The following is a 17,138-nucleotide window of genomic DNA, read 5'->3' as shown; positions in this document are numbered from 1 at the left end:
AAAATGAATATTCGGCACAATATGGGTTGACTAAGGATAGCTTTCTGCAAGTCCAGGATGGCTAAGTTACGTTTGACAAGCTTAAAGAAGCATTTGAGAGAGAAAAGGTAACTAAAAGCTGACATTATATTATGCAACAGTGATTATTCAGTAACTAAAAGGATTCAGCTAAGTCTTTTTGCCTGCTTTTGAAAAGTATGAAATTGGTTTGCTAAACCAGTGCAGTTTATGTTGATATTTACACAGTGCTTTGTATTCATGCAATTGGAATATTTAATTCGCATATGAGTAGCTTTCCCAAATCAAAGATAGATTGTATATTTGAATTTTAATTTACTGTCTGTTAATCGCTTTTAGTTTCGCTTTGAATTTGGAAAGCGGGGTGTAGTCAACTATTGCTATTCTGCCAGGCCTGAAATCATACTTGGTAGAAATTCTAAATCATAAATGACTGAAAGTGAACATACAGAACCAATGAAATTATGGACAAAATGTTCTATAATTTGATGGACCTGCAATAATCTGCATATTACCTTCATTCTTTTCTTTTGAACAGACGTTGCCTGTTGATTTAAGTAGTGGTGGTGTTAGAAGCCATGGGAGTGGGAGTTTCCATGGTACTTCTGCATTTGATCCCTGCTGTCCTGGGTCGTCTTCACGTACTGCAGTCTATGGAGCACAAGCTACAGCTGGTACAAGCCAGCCAGTAACTGTTGAAGGATATAGTTCTGGGATGGTCGGACAGGCTCAAGGTCAACCGCAGCCGCCACTCGCTTCCTGCCGACATTATATGCACCCTACCTGTAAGCCTTACTTTTCAGATACCATCTTGCTGTTTGTGGTAGTAGCCATGATTTTTAAGTTGCCATCTGGCATAACCCCCTAGCGTTCTGTCAAAAAAATACATTTTTATCCATAAATGTGGTAAAAGTAACAATGGTTGTACTTTTAATGTGAATAATTTAATTTATCTTTCCGAAACTGATAGTTAAAGATGGTATAGATTTTTTAGTTACAGTATTTATATCTGATTAAATATACTCCTTAGCAACTTGTTACTCAGTGAGTTAAGTTGTGCTGTGAGGGAAAAATTAGATGCCAAGTCAATCTGCCTCACACTTGCATACTTCCTAGCAGCTGCTTTGCACGACACCCAAAAATGGAAAGCTTGGCTGCTTTTGAGGTTAGAAAACAGTTCTACAGGTTTTTAATTGAATTCCTGTGTTTACAGTGTCTGCATTAAGAAGTCTGATACAGGCATTGTGAATATCTGCATTTAGTTCAATAAATTCCATTCATTTAGTGTGTCACCATTTAAATTTTTTCTATATTGCCTTTTTCCAAATTATTTGAGTGGTTGCCCATTACTATAACCAAATATACAAGGGCTAAGTGCTAAAATTTTTTTAGTCTGATAGTTCAGATCCTTCACTATAAATTTCCACTTAGCCAAATGGTAAGGCTCCATGTAGGTCCAATCATCATGCTCCACGCTAGCCACAAAAGATTTTGTTGTTTGTAAAAATCATGAAATGAAAATATCCATGAATGACACTCTGATGTTTTCTTTCCTCCTAGTAATACAATCACTGATATAGACCTCTCTTGTAATTTATGATGAAGATGAGAATGTGTAGTGTCCCAAGTTTAAGCAGCCAGATGATAATCACTGTCTAGTTTTATGTGGTTTACATGTTTTAAGCCTTGACCATAGTACCAGAAAGTGATCAGCACCAATGGACCTATATGCAAACTTCAGTCACAGAGGAGAGAAAACTCTGGGGTGAGGGTACAGGAGGAAATTGTACTTTTTAATCAAAAATTTTCTACAAGTGCCAAAAACACAGGCGTCTCCATGAGGAAAATGTCAACAAAATCAAAATTACTGCTTCATCCCAACCGACCCTTCACTTTCTGGTTATATTGTTGCAACGGAAATTTCTGGATGTTTGATTAAAACTCAGCATTAAGATGGTGAATGTGTAAATTTGCTGTGATTCCTAAATTTGTTAGTTCAGATACTTTTTTAGTCAGCTAAATGGATGTTTCTGTTCTAATTTCAATCAATTTTAAGCTACTTGTGTTTAAATAATCATTTAAGTTTGTCTGGTGTTCAGGAAATAAACCAGTTTTGAGAAACAAACCTTAAGTGCTTATTGTTACTCTTCCAGTGCTTCAGATCTTTTTCAATGACCTTGAATTGTTAAGAGATGGTGGTTGTAAACAGAATACTGATGGTTAATCTGGTTACAAACCTATTCTAGCTCTTCACTATTGCTGCCTCTTAAGAGTTGCCCTTGATGTTGCCAAAATTTTTCAAATCCTCTGCAAAATAGACTTTTTTTGTGTTTTTCTTTACTTAGCAAGGAGAAACACTTTTTTCTCCGCTTAGAATTTCTCCACAGTAGTATTACAAAGATTGGGAGCTCTGCACCTGCGAGATTGCGAATAAAATCCCCTTGTCACCGCACAGTGTCAAATGGCTTTGTTATTATTAGTGTTATAAGCACATGAGCAAAATCTGTGCTTTTTTAGGTTGTATCTATTTAAGAATAAAGGTCCTAGTTGCTGCATTTGAACCTGGGACCTTTAATTTACTGAACCTCATAGAGCTCTCATCTTCCACTATTTGCAGAGAAATTAAAGCTCAGTGATGAATTAGCTGATTTTGGCCAGATCTGAGAGAACTATAATTAGCTTGAGTGTCCCTGCAGTTTCTGCTTTTAACTTCTGTCTAGTGATCTAGATGTTTGCATTTGCATCTGGTGAGGGTGGAGAGTGGCTAAGTGATATCTCCAAGTTCCTAGTGGTCATGAACCTACATCATAATATCATCCCTTGTATGACATTAATTGCCAGTCTTTCTCACAGGACCATCCTGTGGTTTCTTCTAGGAAATAGAGATATTGTCACACTGGTACATTAAGGGGTGCCCTACTGTGTTGAGTAGTGGGAGTTTTGCTCTCCCTCTGACTGGACCATACAAGACTTAGTGTTAGAGACTGACATTGGGTGCCTAAAATAGGAAGAGTTCCATTCCCCTGCATGAATACCCCTCACCTTGAGCTCAAAAAGAGGAGGTGCAAATCTGATTAGCTCTAATGCATTCCATTGCTGCATAGTTTGTGAACATTAATTCTGAAGGCTAATGCATGATAAATGACCAAATTAATGGTAAGATACCAGAGAATTGCAAGCATGGAACCAACTTCTTTAAGAGGAGGGATAAGGAGCAAAAATTGTGGAAGATAATTGGGTTTTTTATTTTAGTTTGCACTTATTAGGAATAATTTCCATTCCCTATAAAGTTTTGATACTGTAATTTTTTCAAAAGTGTCTATTTCAGGTTACTGCTAATTTTGATTTTATTTACTGTTTCCTCCCAGATGCCCCATTGCCACGACCACTGCACCACCAGGCTACCACATGCCCACATGCGCATGGAAATCCTCCCCCTCCGCCACAACCTGCTCCCCAGCCAGAGTATGCTATTCCCCATCCAGTGCACCCTTTCCACCCACAGATTCCCTCACATCCTTCAACTCACACTGTACCACCAGCACCTCCACCCCCTCCACATCATCTTCCTGCAGCAGCAGCAACAATGCCTCACCACATCTCTGCTCCACCACCTTCCTCTCAAAGACTGCATCACCATGAAATGCTTCAGAGAATGGAGGCACAGCGAAGAAGAATGATGCAACACCCAACGTAAGCCAATTGTTTATCATGGCCCTGCTGTGGTACCAAGCATTTTTGTAACTCTACTAGCGTATTTAAATGGTTGAGTTAAGTACCAGGGATTTGTAAATTCCCATGTATCACTTGAAAAATTAAAAGTTGGATTATCTTAGTTTTATACTGGTAGCATTTTTAAAACCAGAATTTATGCAGTTAATATTGCCATCTGTGTGGTCTCCTGGCTTGTGTCTTCCAGTTTTTTTGTTGTATATCTTTCTGGTCTCCACAATTTTGAATTAAACAGTTACACACCATGAGTTACTTTGAGATTCACTAATTCAAAACATAGATATTTGACAGCAGGTATGATGAAATTGGACATTTTCTATCATAGCCCTGAAATCTCAGTGTTTAAATGCCCTACTGGAGATTTGCCTCCCCAATTAAAAATCTAAACCATCGCGTAGTAAAGCATCCCAGATAAGTTATTGATATGATGCTTTATGTCGATCATTACTACCAATATGTCACTGAACATTGAGATTATCTGTATACACTAGGGGTGAAACAATGCTAAATGATGCATATCATGCTGAACAATTTAGATTGCCACAACAGTCACTTAAACTGATGGAAGGACAATCACTGAAGACCTTTAACAGTGGTAGATTTCAGCAATGTTCTTAGAGGTACCAACATGTCAGCCTGAGAGGCTGCCAGCACCTTGTGCTGCTGCGGGCATCTGACCCCCAGCCATTTCCTGGCCTCCCCCACCCCCCCCAATGACAGGCATGGCCAACAATATCCCAGGAAGCCTGCTAAAATTGTCAATTAACCTGATCGTGGAAAATTCACTAGGCTTGGTGTTGACTGTACCGTGGGTAAATGTAAAAGCCCATCCTGACAAACTTGTGCTGGTGAAGATAAGGGCAGGATTTTGCCACAGGCTTCCGGGCCCTGACATTGGACAAAATGGGGTGACCGGCTCAGCCGTTTTTTGGCTTGCCGTCCAATTAAGGGCCCCTTATACAGCTGACCCAATTGCGGGAGAGTTGTGTGCTGCTGAGGCAGGTTGGAGATTGAGAGGGTGCCTCAACACGGAGGCATCCTCAGAGGTAAGTGGGGGAAGAAATTAATAATTACAGGGGACAAGTAGGCAGGCCCCTCTGAGTAACTCACTGTGACATGGAATCTTACGCGACATGAAACTGACATCTGGCGGAGGGGGTCGCTCTGCCACTGGCAAAATGCCAGCAGGCCCGAAGAATTGGCCCTAATAACATCCTTAAATATTAGCCCAGCGATGGGACTTTTCATGTCCCCACCCACCCAATTCCTCCACCACCACCTCCCAGCACACCATCCCAGGACCAGCAATAATCTTTTGATGTCCAGTGTAAGTCCTGACAGGTGATGATTCTATTGCAGTTTAAATTTGTTAGTAAAACCCAGAGATATCAGAAGAAAAGCTTATTTTGTAATGGATAGGAGCTCTTCAGTTTAATAAAGATACATTTAAAAAGCTTTTAAATTCACAAGTATTCCATGGTCATACTTTTTCTTTACAAAATGGCTGGAATCTTAAATGCATGGTATAAATGTATGAGAACGACTTCCCCTCCCGCTAAATGTGATCCAGTGCAGAGATTGAATGTTAACTTTGATTTAAAGCCCACGATCCCAAAGCTGCAAACAAAGAACTGCAAATTTAACAAACATGATTGTGTTACTAGCAAAAAGAATTTAAAGACCAAATTTGCCACGGTGTAGATTTTTGATTAATAACAAAATATTTATATGTCCCATTTAATCCTGCAGAAAGCAAAATGTTACCCAGTCCCAAGTTTGAAGTTTATGGCCTCTTTGTTTTCTGGCATTGTTGATGAAATGTATAGTTAGAGTTATCATGAGATAATTTTGTATGTATTAACTGTTGTGTTATACTGTTTTCCAGTCGAGCACATGAGCGACCTCCACCACATCCACATCGTATGCACCCTAACTATGGCCATGGACATCATATTCATGTTCCTCAGACAATGTCATCACATCCTCGACAACCACCAGAGAGGCCAACCTGGTCAGTAGAGAATCTTCCTGTTTAATTTGCGCATGTAACCATTTTATGCTTTATTTTCTAAGCCGCATGGGGTAGCAGAGCCCAAGTTTTGATTCCTGTGGAAAGGTGCAGTTTAGTTTTTTTTTTACTTAGAGGAACCTCTACTCAGTGGTGTGAATAAACTTCTGAGTGAATTTATAAATTAGTAAATAATAATGCAGTTGAATTCACTGAAAATCTACCGAGATGCAGAAAGGGACCACAACCCAGAATGTTAATCTGGGCTTTCTAATGCTAACAGCATTATTGTGTTTTGCCAGGATTTTTCATTTGTATTATAAATATCTTCTCTGTTGGTTGTAACATCTGATACACAGCAACACTAAAAACACTTCTGAATCTTATTGTCCAGCTGAAATGAATTTTGGACTTTAATGAATGTGAGAATATTTCATGGTCAAAGAAATGTTACAAATTACTTATTAGTCACTTTAACAGAAAATAATTTTTGTTCTGCATGTCTTTTTGATTTATTAACCTTGTACAAGGCCTTAGATTCTGGAGTTTGCACAAAAAAATTGGTCTAGTGGTCCCAGACATGTGATTTTACTGTGTGTGTTTTTTTCTGTTAGTTATTAATTGCTTTTTCTAAATAATATGTGACACTTTGTAGCTATGAATAATGAACTAAGTATAATTGAGTAAAGAGTTAATAAACTTTTTTTGAACTATTGCAGGGATTTGGGTATCGACCCGGGGGTGACTACAGCACCATATCCACCAAGTCACCTTCCCCCTCACTTGGCCCATTACCACCCACCTCCACCTCCCCGACTTCACCATTTCCCAATTGGAGCACTACCGTTTATGGTGAGCAAAACAGTAGATTATATTTCACAATTAATTTGCCGATCAGGATCACGTTTATGAAAATTGCCTTTTCAAATGATCATTTGTTCAAATGTCATAAGCTCAAATCCACTGACTTGATAGAATATAGTCCGACTAAGTCTCTGATGTGTTTCAATACTAGTTCTGTACATATTTTATGGATGTACGTTGCTTTGTAAATTATTTACAAATGATATTGTCAAAAATGTGTAGGCTTGTTGCATTATGGTGTTCTTGCTATAATCACTCTTTTTTCTTAACTTAGGAAGGGGATGGGCGAGGGGGGAGGTTTTGTGCACTGCTGCTTTCACCACAGGCTTTTGTGCTGAAAAGCAGCTGTAAAGCCTATTAGTAGACCACAGTCACAAGAAAAAGGACTGTAGTAGCTTTAACAGATAAGTAAACTCTGGGATGTGCTTTCAATTTAAAATTCTCCTCAATTTGTGCCATGACATTTTGAAGAATTAACCTATCTTCTATATGTTAGGAAAATTCATCCATTCGGTGAAGCATTTCCTTTTGCATTTAGAACCTTCATTTCAAGTTTCTGCTTTCCCCAGAACCACTTCAATAACTTGGCTTGTAATAGTTGCCTGGGGCATCAATTGGATGCTTCCAGACTTATCTGGATTCCCAAATAAATTAACAATTCAGACATGCTTCTAGGCATTCTTCAGCTGCTACCTCCATCCTGATTGTCATGTCAGTGAAGTAATTTTGCTTTATTAATTAGAATCAAAATTACAATCATTTGCATTTCTATAGTGCCTGTAGTGTAATTAAATGCCTCACGGCTCTTCACAGGGAGTTACAAAGCAAACATTCTATACTGACTCACGTGATATTAGGACAGGTGACCAAGTGATTGGTAAAAGATGCAGGTTTTAAGGAGCGTCTTAAAGGAGGACAGGGAGGCAGTTGTGTTTAGAGAAGGAATTCCAAAACTTGGAGCATAGGCAGTTCAAAGTATGCCATCAATGGTGAGACAGTGGAAGTTGATGTGCAAGTGGTAGAATTTGAGGAGCACAGAGATTGTGAAGAGTCATGAATGAGGTTGCAGAGACAAGAAAAGGTGAGGCCCTGGTGAGATTTAAACAAAAGAATGAGAATTTTAAATTTGTAGCATTGTTGAAAGCAAGAGGCAATATAAATCAGTGAGCACTGGTTGATGGGTGAACAGAACGTGGTGTGAGTTTAGATACAGACAGCAAAGCTTTGGACGAATTGAAGTTTATGGGCAATGGAATGTGGCAGGCCAGCCTAGTGAACTTTGGAACAGTCGTCTTGAGCTAACGGATATGTGGGTGAGGTTTCAATAGCCGTTGGGCTAGGGCAGGGGAGGAGATGGACGATATGACAGAGGTGGAAGTGGCCATTCTTGTTGATGGAGAAAACATGGAGTTGGAAGCTCAACTCAAGGCCAAGTAGGATGCTGAGGTTGCAAATAATCTGGTTGAGCCTCAACAGTGGCAGGGAGAACAAGTAAACAGAAATCTATTAAGTTGTTAAGTGATGAGCTGTTGTCGAACACATCATTTGTAACCTAAGATTCTAACAGAACATGTTATTGTTGTGCATTTCTAGATTGCACAGTTCAACTTGAAATGCATATAAAGTTCAGAACTAAATTTAATCTCTACAGTCAAATGGCTTACTGGGAACTATATTTTTTGCAGATATTTTAAAGGACAGTTATCGGAAGTATGAGGTTGTAATGGTTAAATGGGTGTTAATGCTGGTGCAAACCTTAAGATAAACTGCGCCTCCTAGCTTTTCCCCTTGTGTACTGTTTACTACCCAAAATGGGGAAGTTAAATATTGTTTGAAAATTCTTCGGTGGCTAGTTAAAACCTTGTTAATCTTTCAGAAAAAGAAGCTGGTGAAATTTAAGATGACTAGGTAGGAATAAGTTCGATCACAGAGCTGAAGTTAATTCAAAATGGAAACAGCTGAACTCATTGGGATATTATTTTTTCAAAGAAGGCCAGAACTAAGCAAAAAGTTAATATAATTCTCAACACAAACTACAGAAGCAGATAATGCACACAATTTTAAAATCTTGAAGTGTACTTTAATCTATGTTTCTGATTTTAAAACTCAAGATTGATTACATGCATAGGTTACTGATACTTTTGTTTTAAAACTATTTACTTGTAAGTCAGACATTTGAAATCTGGCCACATCAGTGAAACGAGCTTTACGGTTACAGTTTTCTGCTTCATTTCCTATGGTTTCTACTCCCCATAGCTGGATTAACATCTTGGCCATTACTTGACTAATTAAGTGAATTAAGCTGCTTGGGAGCTACAAAATGAATATTATTGCAGGCGAAACAAAAACAAAAAATGCTGGAAACACACATCAGGTCAGTCAGCTACTGTGGAGAGAACAAGCAAGTTATTGTTTTAGATGTGAACCCTTCTGTTTAAGGAAGTTCAAAGTGATTCAATATTTAGTATATTTTCAATCTTTTTCCACACTCTACTCTAAATTTTCATGGGGCTGTGTCACTATTGGAAAGTGCAGCAGTTCAATTGTATTTATCAGGACACTCCACAGAATTGACAACATAAAAATTGTACATGAACTGCTTAAATTTCTGTAGCAATTTTCACGTATGAAAATTTCTCAGGGACCCTTTCGGACAAGGAGGAAAAAGGGGCAGGAGAAATTTGCAGGCAGGACTGAGGAAGGATAGCAAGTCTTTTGAGCCTTTTGAAAGAAGTGGGAGATGGGTTTGGGAGAGTTTTGGAAAGCATGGGCATATTAACTGAAGAATTGGCCACAGCTGGTAATGTGGAAAGAATGGGGCCCAACCAGTAAGGCAAATTCTGAGAAATAGAAGGTGCAGAATGGAGGAAATCATTAAAGCAGGGAAAGCAAAGGCTTGAAAATGAGGGCAAAGACCTTGATATTGGTGCATTAGAGGACTGGGAGTCTTGGAACTTGACAAGAACCGACAGGGATTACACAGTCAAGTCTGTAAGAGATGTTAGCCCATGTGATAAAATTGAGATGCATTAATGGTGTGCACTGGACTTAAGATGTTTAATATATTAAAGTTTCCCACAGTTAGTTTGTGAATCCAGATTTTTTATATACACATAAGATGTTATGAACACTGACAGGAAAAGACCCTCTGGTCCATCCAGCCTGTCCCACACAGTGGTATACGCTCTCTACCCCATCCCAAAACCCTATGTGACCCGCTGGGAGAGGCAAAAAAAAAAGATTAAAAACTAGTCCAATTTGGGGGAAAATATCTGTCAAATTCCTTTCCTGATCATTGCTTTCTAAGACAGTGCTCGTCCAGGAAATGATTCTGGCCCTGAAAATTCTATGCAGTGCATACCTTTTGTGCAAAGTGATTTTCACCCCAGTCAGAAACCAATCTAATTCCAGAGGTTCGCTGTTCTCTAAAAACGACCTACTGACATCTGAGCATCGATTCTCCTCTTCTTACTAATAACCTTGGTCAAATCACCTCTTAATTTTACGCTTTCTAAAGTGTAAAGTCCCACCTCTTATGGCCTGTCTTCTTAACTAAGATGCTTTAAACTGGAAATTGGTCTAGCGACCACCCTGCACCCTTCCCTAATCCTCAGTATCATCCACAAAACTGGACACATTATTCTAATGAGGCCTGACCAAGATCTTGTATGAGGACAAAATAACATGCATTATAGTCCCTTATCCTATAAATGTACCCGAACATGGATGGCTCTAGCTTTCACTTCACACCATTGCTCATTAACCTTAAGATTTATACACTAGAACAAACATTCTTTCTCCACCTGCTTTAATGCTTTTTCCTGAAGGGTGTTATGTGTGTTTAGTGGTGACCATGTCCACATGTACAATACTGCACTTTTTCCAAGTTAAACATAATTTTTCAGTCATGAATTTCCAACACATCACAATCTGTCTGAAGCAGTCAAGCATTGTCAACAGTCCTGACAATGTAAAATTGCCCCAAACATCTACATCTAGATCATTGATAAAAACAGTAAAGTAATGGTCCCAATAACAATGTGTGTGGAATGCCACTGGTGACCAGTCTCTAAAGATATCCAAATCCATCTATAACTACTTCCATCCTACAGCCTTCTGTCAGTTCTCAATCAGTTCAATACGTTACTGTTCATATCAGACACTTCACAGAATATTTGCAGTGAAGAAGGAGGCCATTCGGCCCATCTAATGTTATAGAGAAGCCTCTTATGCAGTAACTTTTTGGAAGCCTAGCTGGGTAACATCCATGAAATGTTTGGTGCCTTCTTCAAAAAATGCAATCAACTTTGTTAAACATTCCCCCCTTTTTTTTTTTGTAGCCATATTGTGTGTCTCTAATGTATCTCTACAGACTTGACCTTAGATGGGAGTTTCAAGACTATTGCAATATATTTTAACTCAGTTGTCTAAATTATTTTTTCCTTGCATAGGCTGTACCACCAGACATGGCAGGCTATCCTCACATCCGCTACATTTCCTCAAGGCTGGAAGGAAGGTTTCCAGGTCTCCGAGCCACCTATGAGGTTGGTATTAACAGAACCAGGAAATGTAACTATTTTAGATTAAAGTGGGGATAAATCATACTTTTTTGCCTAAAAGGGAATGTGAATATGTAAAATTAAAATTTGTATGTTAAGTTATTCTTTCTCATTCACAGGATTTGCTGCATTTAGAAGAACGACTGGGTAATGTTAATCGAGGTGCCTCACAGGGTACAATTGAGAGATGCACATACCCACACAAATATAAAAAGGTACAGACACTTCCTTATTATTTCAGTATTAATTTTCCATTTTTTATAGAAATTATTGATCTTTTGAATGATTCTGACATTTTACAATGTTAACAAATAAGTTAAAGTCATTGCTGTAAATGCTTTGTGTGATCTCTATGGTTGAACCACCTGACAAACTTGAATTTGTGGTAACAAGGTGATAACTGACTTACAGAGGAAACTGCAGTACAAACAGGAAGAAGAGGATGGAATAGAGGATGACACTGAGGAGAAATGTACTATCTGTTTGTCTATCCTAGAAGAAGGAGAAGATGTTAGGTAAGATAGTTTTGTAGATAAATATTCTGTTATTTAGATAAATGCATACCAACATTTCAAAGAATCTGGAAAGTTTTCTGTAGACAGGTCTTTTACTCAATTTTTTTTTTAAAAAAAGGATTAAATCTCAAAAAATCTTAATTAACTGTCAAACTAATTTTGATGCAAAAGGCAGTGGATTGGGGAGGGTTCACTTTCTAGTCAATAAACTGCTATTTTGTGTAAATTGGATCTCTTGTAGCACTGCACCTCTGTCAATAAACATGTTCTTCCATATGTCTCTGATCTTGTAGTGAATCATTTTTTGAACTATGAAGAAAATTGTATATGGAATTATTAAGTACCTGATAAACTTGATTGCAGTATTAATTGACCTATAATCGCTATGCATACAATTGTCTTGCTGTAAAGAAATTTGTAACAGTTTTCGGGTGTGGTTGCTGAAACCCAGCTACGTTGGGGCTAAAGCTTTTAATTTTTGTCGTCTCAAATTCATGAGAGTAAAGTAACACACCTTATTGAAATATGTTTTTTATTTTTTATCCCTGTCAAAATGTATTTTTTTTTATTTCATCACATGGGGACTCTTCATATCCCTTATCAAAACTCAGACCTTCAAAACTTAACATCTTTCAGGAAATGCCGACAGGCCTTATTTTGGGAAAATTGTTAGGAACCTTAAATCCATAACAATGGGGAAAGCTAAATAAATATAGCTAAAAGTGTGATTTCTGGATTGTGACTAGATCTACTTTTGGAGCAGAATTTTATGACAGCGGGAATTTGCCTTCCTGCTGTTGTCAATGGGGTTTATAACGGCCCACCGCATTTTACAGCCCCGTCCCCGCCGAAACAGGGCCGTAAAATTCTGCCCATGTAGTTCAGGTTTTTCAGCAATCAAGCATTGATTTAGATGGTAATACTAATGCTGAGACTCCCTTTTGGACAAAAAAAATATGTGTACATACACACATTTAAGTAAAACTAATAGAATGCCTTTTTTCTTCTTTTCATACAGACGCCTTCCCTGCATGCACCTCTTCCATCAAGTGTGTGTGGACCAGTGGCTGACTACCAACAAGAAATGCCCCATATGCAGAGTGGACATTGAGGCTCAGCTGTCTGCAGATAGTTGACATCTTATTCAGTAACTCTACTCCGTACTGCAGTCAACCAAAGATGGCATGAATAACCTGTGCAGATTCAAAAGCATTGAACCTAGAGTGCGGCTACGCCACATAGTACAATTTATGCTAGGCCTACAATGATATTTCAGTATAGAGTTTAAATTTTAATGTATTTATGAAGCTTTTTTATGTGGCTTTTTGTTTTTCCAAGTCATTTTATTTTGCATGGTTCCTTGGATTGCATTTCTTTGCACATAACGGGCTTTATGTCCTCAGACTTGCAGGCAAGATTAGCTGCTCTAGATAGAAACAAAGTCATTTTCATGATGCCTTGCTTTACTGGAATAGAATATGTCATCAGTCACTAACCCTGGACTTTAATTTAAACATTTATATTAGATTGTGTATATAGATTGTGATCTGTTCATTAAGGAGGAATATCAAGACATTCCGTGATTAGGAAAACAGCTGCTGTATTGTAGAAACTCATTGTCAGACAGCAACCAATCAATCAATGGGATCCTGTCCCAACCAATTGCCATTACAAGAAGTATATATCCAACCATATAAACTGTTTAGGTTTTTAATAAAAATCCATTCTTATTTGGCACAGTGGTAGATGTAATTTTTAAGAATGTCAATATTCTACAAGACTAATGGGTTCACAAATTTTTATTTCATAGTTTTCTTTCACTTCTATTTTTGATTTATTTTGGTTTTCCCTTTTCTTTACGATTTTAGCTGTTTGGCTGCCATTAAACAGCTCTAACACTAATGTTATCTAAATTAGCTGTATTGCGTATACTTGCACATCTGATGATTTGTAATGGTGAGCTAGTCAGATTGTAGAACAAGGTTCTGTATGAAGTCATCAATAAGCACGTCTAGGTAATGTATTTGAAGGCAGATTGCAGAATGATGGCTGTTAAAGATTCAGGTGAAGTGTTGGAATGCAGTACCAATGGCAGGTATCCATGCATTCGCAGATTTGTAAAGGTCCCTGGATGCATTTTTCAGGGGGTCTTAGTTTTAAAGTTAATAAAGATAGTTAACTCCATGTTGGCTGTTTTGTCTTTTATACTCAACGTTTCTCAATTCTGCTCGCATGAAAAATTCCACAAGTTATGTTAATATTCCTACTGTGGATGGTGGTCTCTGATTACATCCTGTTTTATTTTGATCTATAACTTGCTAATGACTAAGAGAGAAAATAGTTGCTGTGGATTCCTTTTTATACAGTAACAAGTGATCTGCAATCATCAAAAACCTGCTCAACGCTAGGCCTTTGTCGTGTGATCAGACATTGCCATTTTAAAACACCAAATTCCTGGGTAAGGAGAACTCATGTGGCAGGGCTTAGCTAGGGAATTTATGGGCATTTAAATTATGGTACTTGGACATCAGAATACAAAGGTCTAACATGAAATTCTTTTATGCACAATTTTAATAAAGGTGTTCAGTTATTTAAAATAGTCAACAACTCTATTAAGATTATGGGCAATAGGATTTCATAGTGATCGATTATTAAGCATTTATATTTTCACAATGTAATTTCACGGCCATAAGAATGTTATTCATGTTACAGCCAGTAAAGGTCAAAATACATAAAATGCCTCGAAATGAATCAACACACAAGAAAGCAAAATCTCTGTTGCTGTGATTTATCTATCGATTCCCTGAAAATTAAACTAGTCACCAGAATGCCATAATGTCAATAGCGGGGAGGCGGTGGCGTAATGGTATTGCCACTGGACTAGTAGTATTCCTGAGACCCAGGGTAATGCTCTGGGGACCCGGGTTAGAGTCCCACCAGATGGTGAAATCTGAATTCAATTAAAAGTCTGATGATCACGAAACCATTGCCGATTGTCATAAAAACTCATCTGGTTCACTAATGCCCTTTAGGAAAGGAAATCTGCCACCCTTACCTGGTCTGGCCTACATGTGACTCTAGACCCACAGTAATGTGGGTGACTCTTAAATGCCTTCTGAACAAGGGCAATTAGGGATGGGCAATAAATGCTGGCCTAGGCAGTGATGCCCACATCCCATGAACGAATATTAAAAAAAAAATTAATCCTGTTTATACCCAAATAGGTATGAAGTGCAGTGGCAAATGTTTTTGTGGGTGCCATCAACGGTGCTAATCAGCCTTCTGCCAGGAGACATGATTAAGCCATGATAGGTCATTATTGCTTCAATTTCATCTATTGACCAAGGCAGTGAGACGAGTTTGTTGTAGGATACTTGGGTGCAATGTCATTTGATGGTCAGATTCTAACTGGGATCCTCAGTTAAAGACCCTACACTCTTCAAGTTGACCAAAGAAGTTATTGTTTTGGAATGAAATTAAAGGGTACATTTACCTGCATGTATGGTTATCAAAGGTCTGGAATTTATTAAATTCTTTTAGCAGTTCATATTTTAACTCATGAGTCTAGGATGACATGCTGAAGAGCTCAAGTCTTTCACTAAGCTAGTGACAGTACTCGGTGCCTCATTGCACTTACTTCCAAACGTCTCCAATTAAATATAATTCAATGTCTGATGATGTGAGCATCATTTTAATCTTTTTTCTTAACTGTACTTGTGTTTATGGATGCACCGTTGTAAGTGGCAAAGAAAGGACCTTTATAAAACTTCCTCAGAAGCCTACTATTGCACTCAGCCTTACAAACCAGAAAGGTCCCAGATTCCCTGAGAAAAGTGCAAAAGGAAACGTTTCGGAGGGAGTAGAAATTCATGACTGGTTTGTTATTTTTATTATAGTTTTTTTCAACTGTTCCCCATCAATCTTCCTACATTAGTAAAACCAACCACCACGTGTAACAGGAAGTCACACAGACCAAAGGGTTCTAGAATAAAACAAAATGCTGGAACTACTCAGCAAGTCTGACAGGAGAGAGAAACGGTGACCTTTCATCAGAACTGGATTGAATTCTTGATTTTTATTAAGTTATTTCATCTTACTGAGAGCAGATGCATATAACAAACTCCACAGCTTTTTTCAGTACTCAGTACTGTTCTTTCCTATTCAAGTGCAGTTTTGATTATCTATACACTGGATTATCAGCTATTAGATATGTATGCCTTTTTAATATCAACATAGCTGTTACCCATCAGAAGTACTAGATGTTTTGTGAACTAAAATATTGCCATTTTCACATCTGGCAAGTCATGAGCTTTTTTTTTAATTTTTAGAAAGGACTAAGTATAATCAGTTTTATTTTGCACTTCTTCGAAAGGCGTCTATCGGGAAGAAGAAAGCCTTGACTAACTAGGGAATCAAAGGTTACCATAGGTAGGGAATGTGAATTTGGGCCACAATCAGATCAGCCATGATCGTATTGATTGGCAGAGCAGGCTTGAGGGGCCGAATGGAACTACTCCTCCTAATTCGTATGTTTGAAATATAATCCCTGACGTGTTCTTGGTTGAACAAGAAAAAATATATAATTTGGAGGGGGCGATAAAGGAAAGAATTTTTTCATATTGGCATCGTTGTTATAAAGCTAGCAATTCCCACTGATTTTAAATTTTGCTATATTTTCATACAACAGGGTTCCCATCAATTTAAACTTGCTGCATTTAAATGTTGAATATTATTTAGCCAAAATGAAGTGTAAACTTAACCAGATCTTTGTACAAACCAGTTCCTGAATAGGTAGGCCAGTACCTTGCCAAGCAATAGGAAACTTTCCAATACTGCTTGCTGATAAGCTGCGCTACTTTAGCCAGTTTAAACTCCTAAAAGTATCAGTCTGCACAATTGGGGTTCCTATACTTTTGCAGTTGCCAACCAATACCTAATTTTACATTGCTTAGTAGAGTGTGGAGCAAGTACACTCTGAGTATTTATTGAATTTTTCTAACATTGGTTACAAAGTTCCCCAGACATGTCTTACACTCCCAGAACTAAAAAATTGATCTAACTATTGTACATGGGACCAGAAATGCAACACTACAGCACTTGCCTATTGGGTGAATTTTTTTTTATTCATTCATGGGATGTGGGCTTTGCTGGCTGGGCCATCATTTATTGCCTATCCATAGTTGCCCTTGAGAAGGTGGTGGTGAGCTGCCTTCTTGAACCGCTGTAGTCCATGTGGCGTAGGTACACCCACAGTGCTGTTAGGAAGGGAGTTCCAGGATTTTGACCCAGCCACAGTGAAGGAATGATGATATATTTCCAAGTCAGGATGGTGAGTGACTTAGGAGGGGACTTCTAAGTGGCGGTTTTCCCATCTATCTGCTGCCCTTGTCCTTCTAGATGGCAGTGGTCATGAGTTTGGAAGATGCTGTCGAAAGAGCCTTG

General features: G+C 38.2%; 1 protein-coding gene across 2 annotated transcripts in view; it reads left to right on the top strand.

The window, feature by feature from the left end:
* Positions 1 to 13,880, top strand: part of rnf111 (ring finger protein 111) — a 116,573-nt gene extending 102,693 nt beyond the window's left edge. Inside the window, exons 7-14 of one of the 2 annotated variants that reach the window (XM_078530301.1) lie at positions 557 to 803; positions 3,387 to 3,711; positions 5,636 to 5,761; positions 6,478 to 6,610; positions 11,074 to 11,166; positions 11,301 to 11,396; positions 11,593 to 11,696; positions 12,715 to 13,880. In XM_078530301.1, the coding sequence (XP_078386427.1) occupies positions 557 to 803; positions 3,387 to 3,711; positions 5,636 to 5,761; positions 6,478 to 6,610; positions 11,074 to 11,166; positions 11,301 to 11,396; positions 11,593 to 11,696; positions 12,715 to 12,832 (1,242 nt within the window). In that variant the 3' untranslated portion in view covers positions 12,833 to 13,880. Of the gene's footprint in view, positions 1 to 556; positions 804 to 3,386; positions 3,712 to 5,635; positions 5,762 to 6,477; positions 6,611 to 11,073; positions 11,167 to 11,300; positions 11,397 to 11,574; positions 11,697 to 12,714 lie in introns of both variants that reach the window. The other variant, XM_078530300.1, reaches the window with a different exon arrangement.
* The last annotated feature ends 3,258 nt before the right edge of the window (positions 13,881 to 17,138 follow it).

Source organism: Cetorhinus maximus, chromosome 26, assembly GCF_964194155.1.
Source record: "Cetorhinus maximus chromosome 26, sCetMax3.hap1.1, whole genome shotgun sequence".
Classification (NCBI taxonomy): Eukaryota; Metazoa; Chordata; class Chondrichthyes; order Lamniformes; family Cetorhinidae; genus Cetorhinus; species Cetorhinus maximus.
Note: the sequence above shows the minus strand (reverse complement) of the source record. Positions and strands in the feature narration are given on the sequence as shown.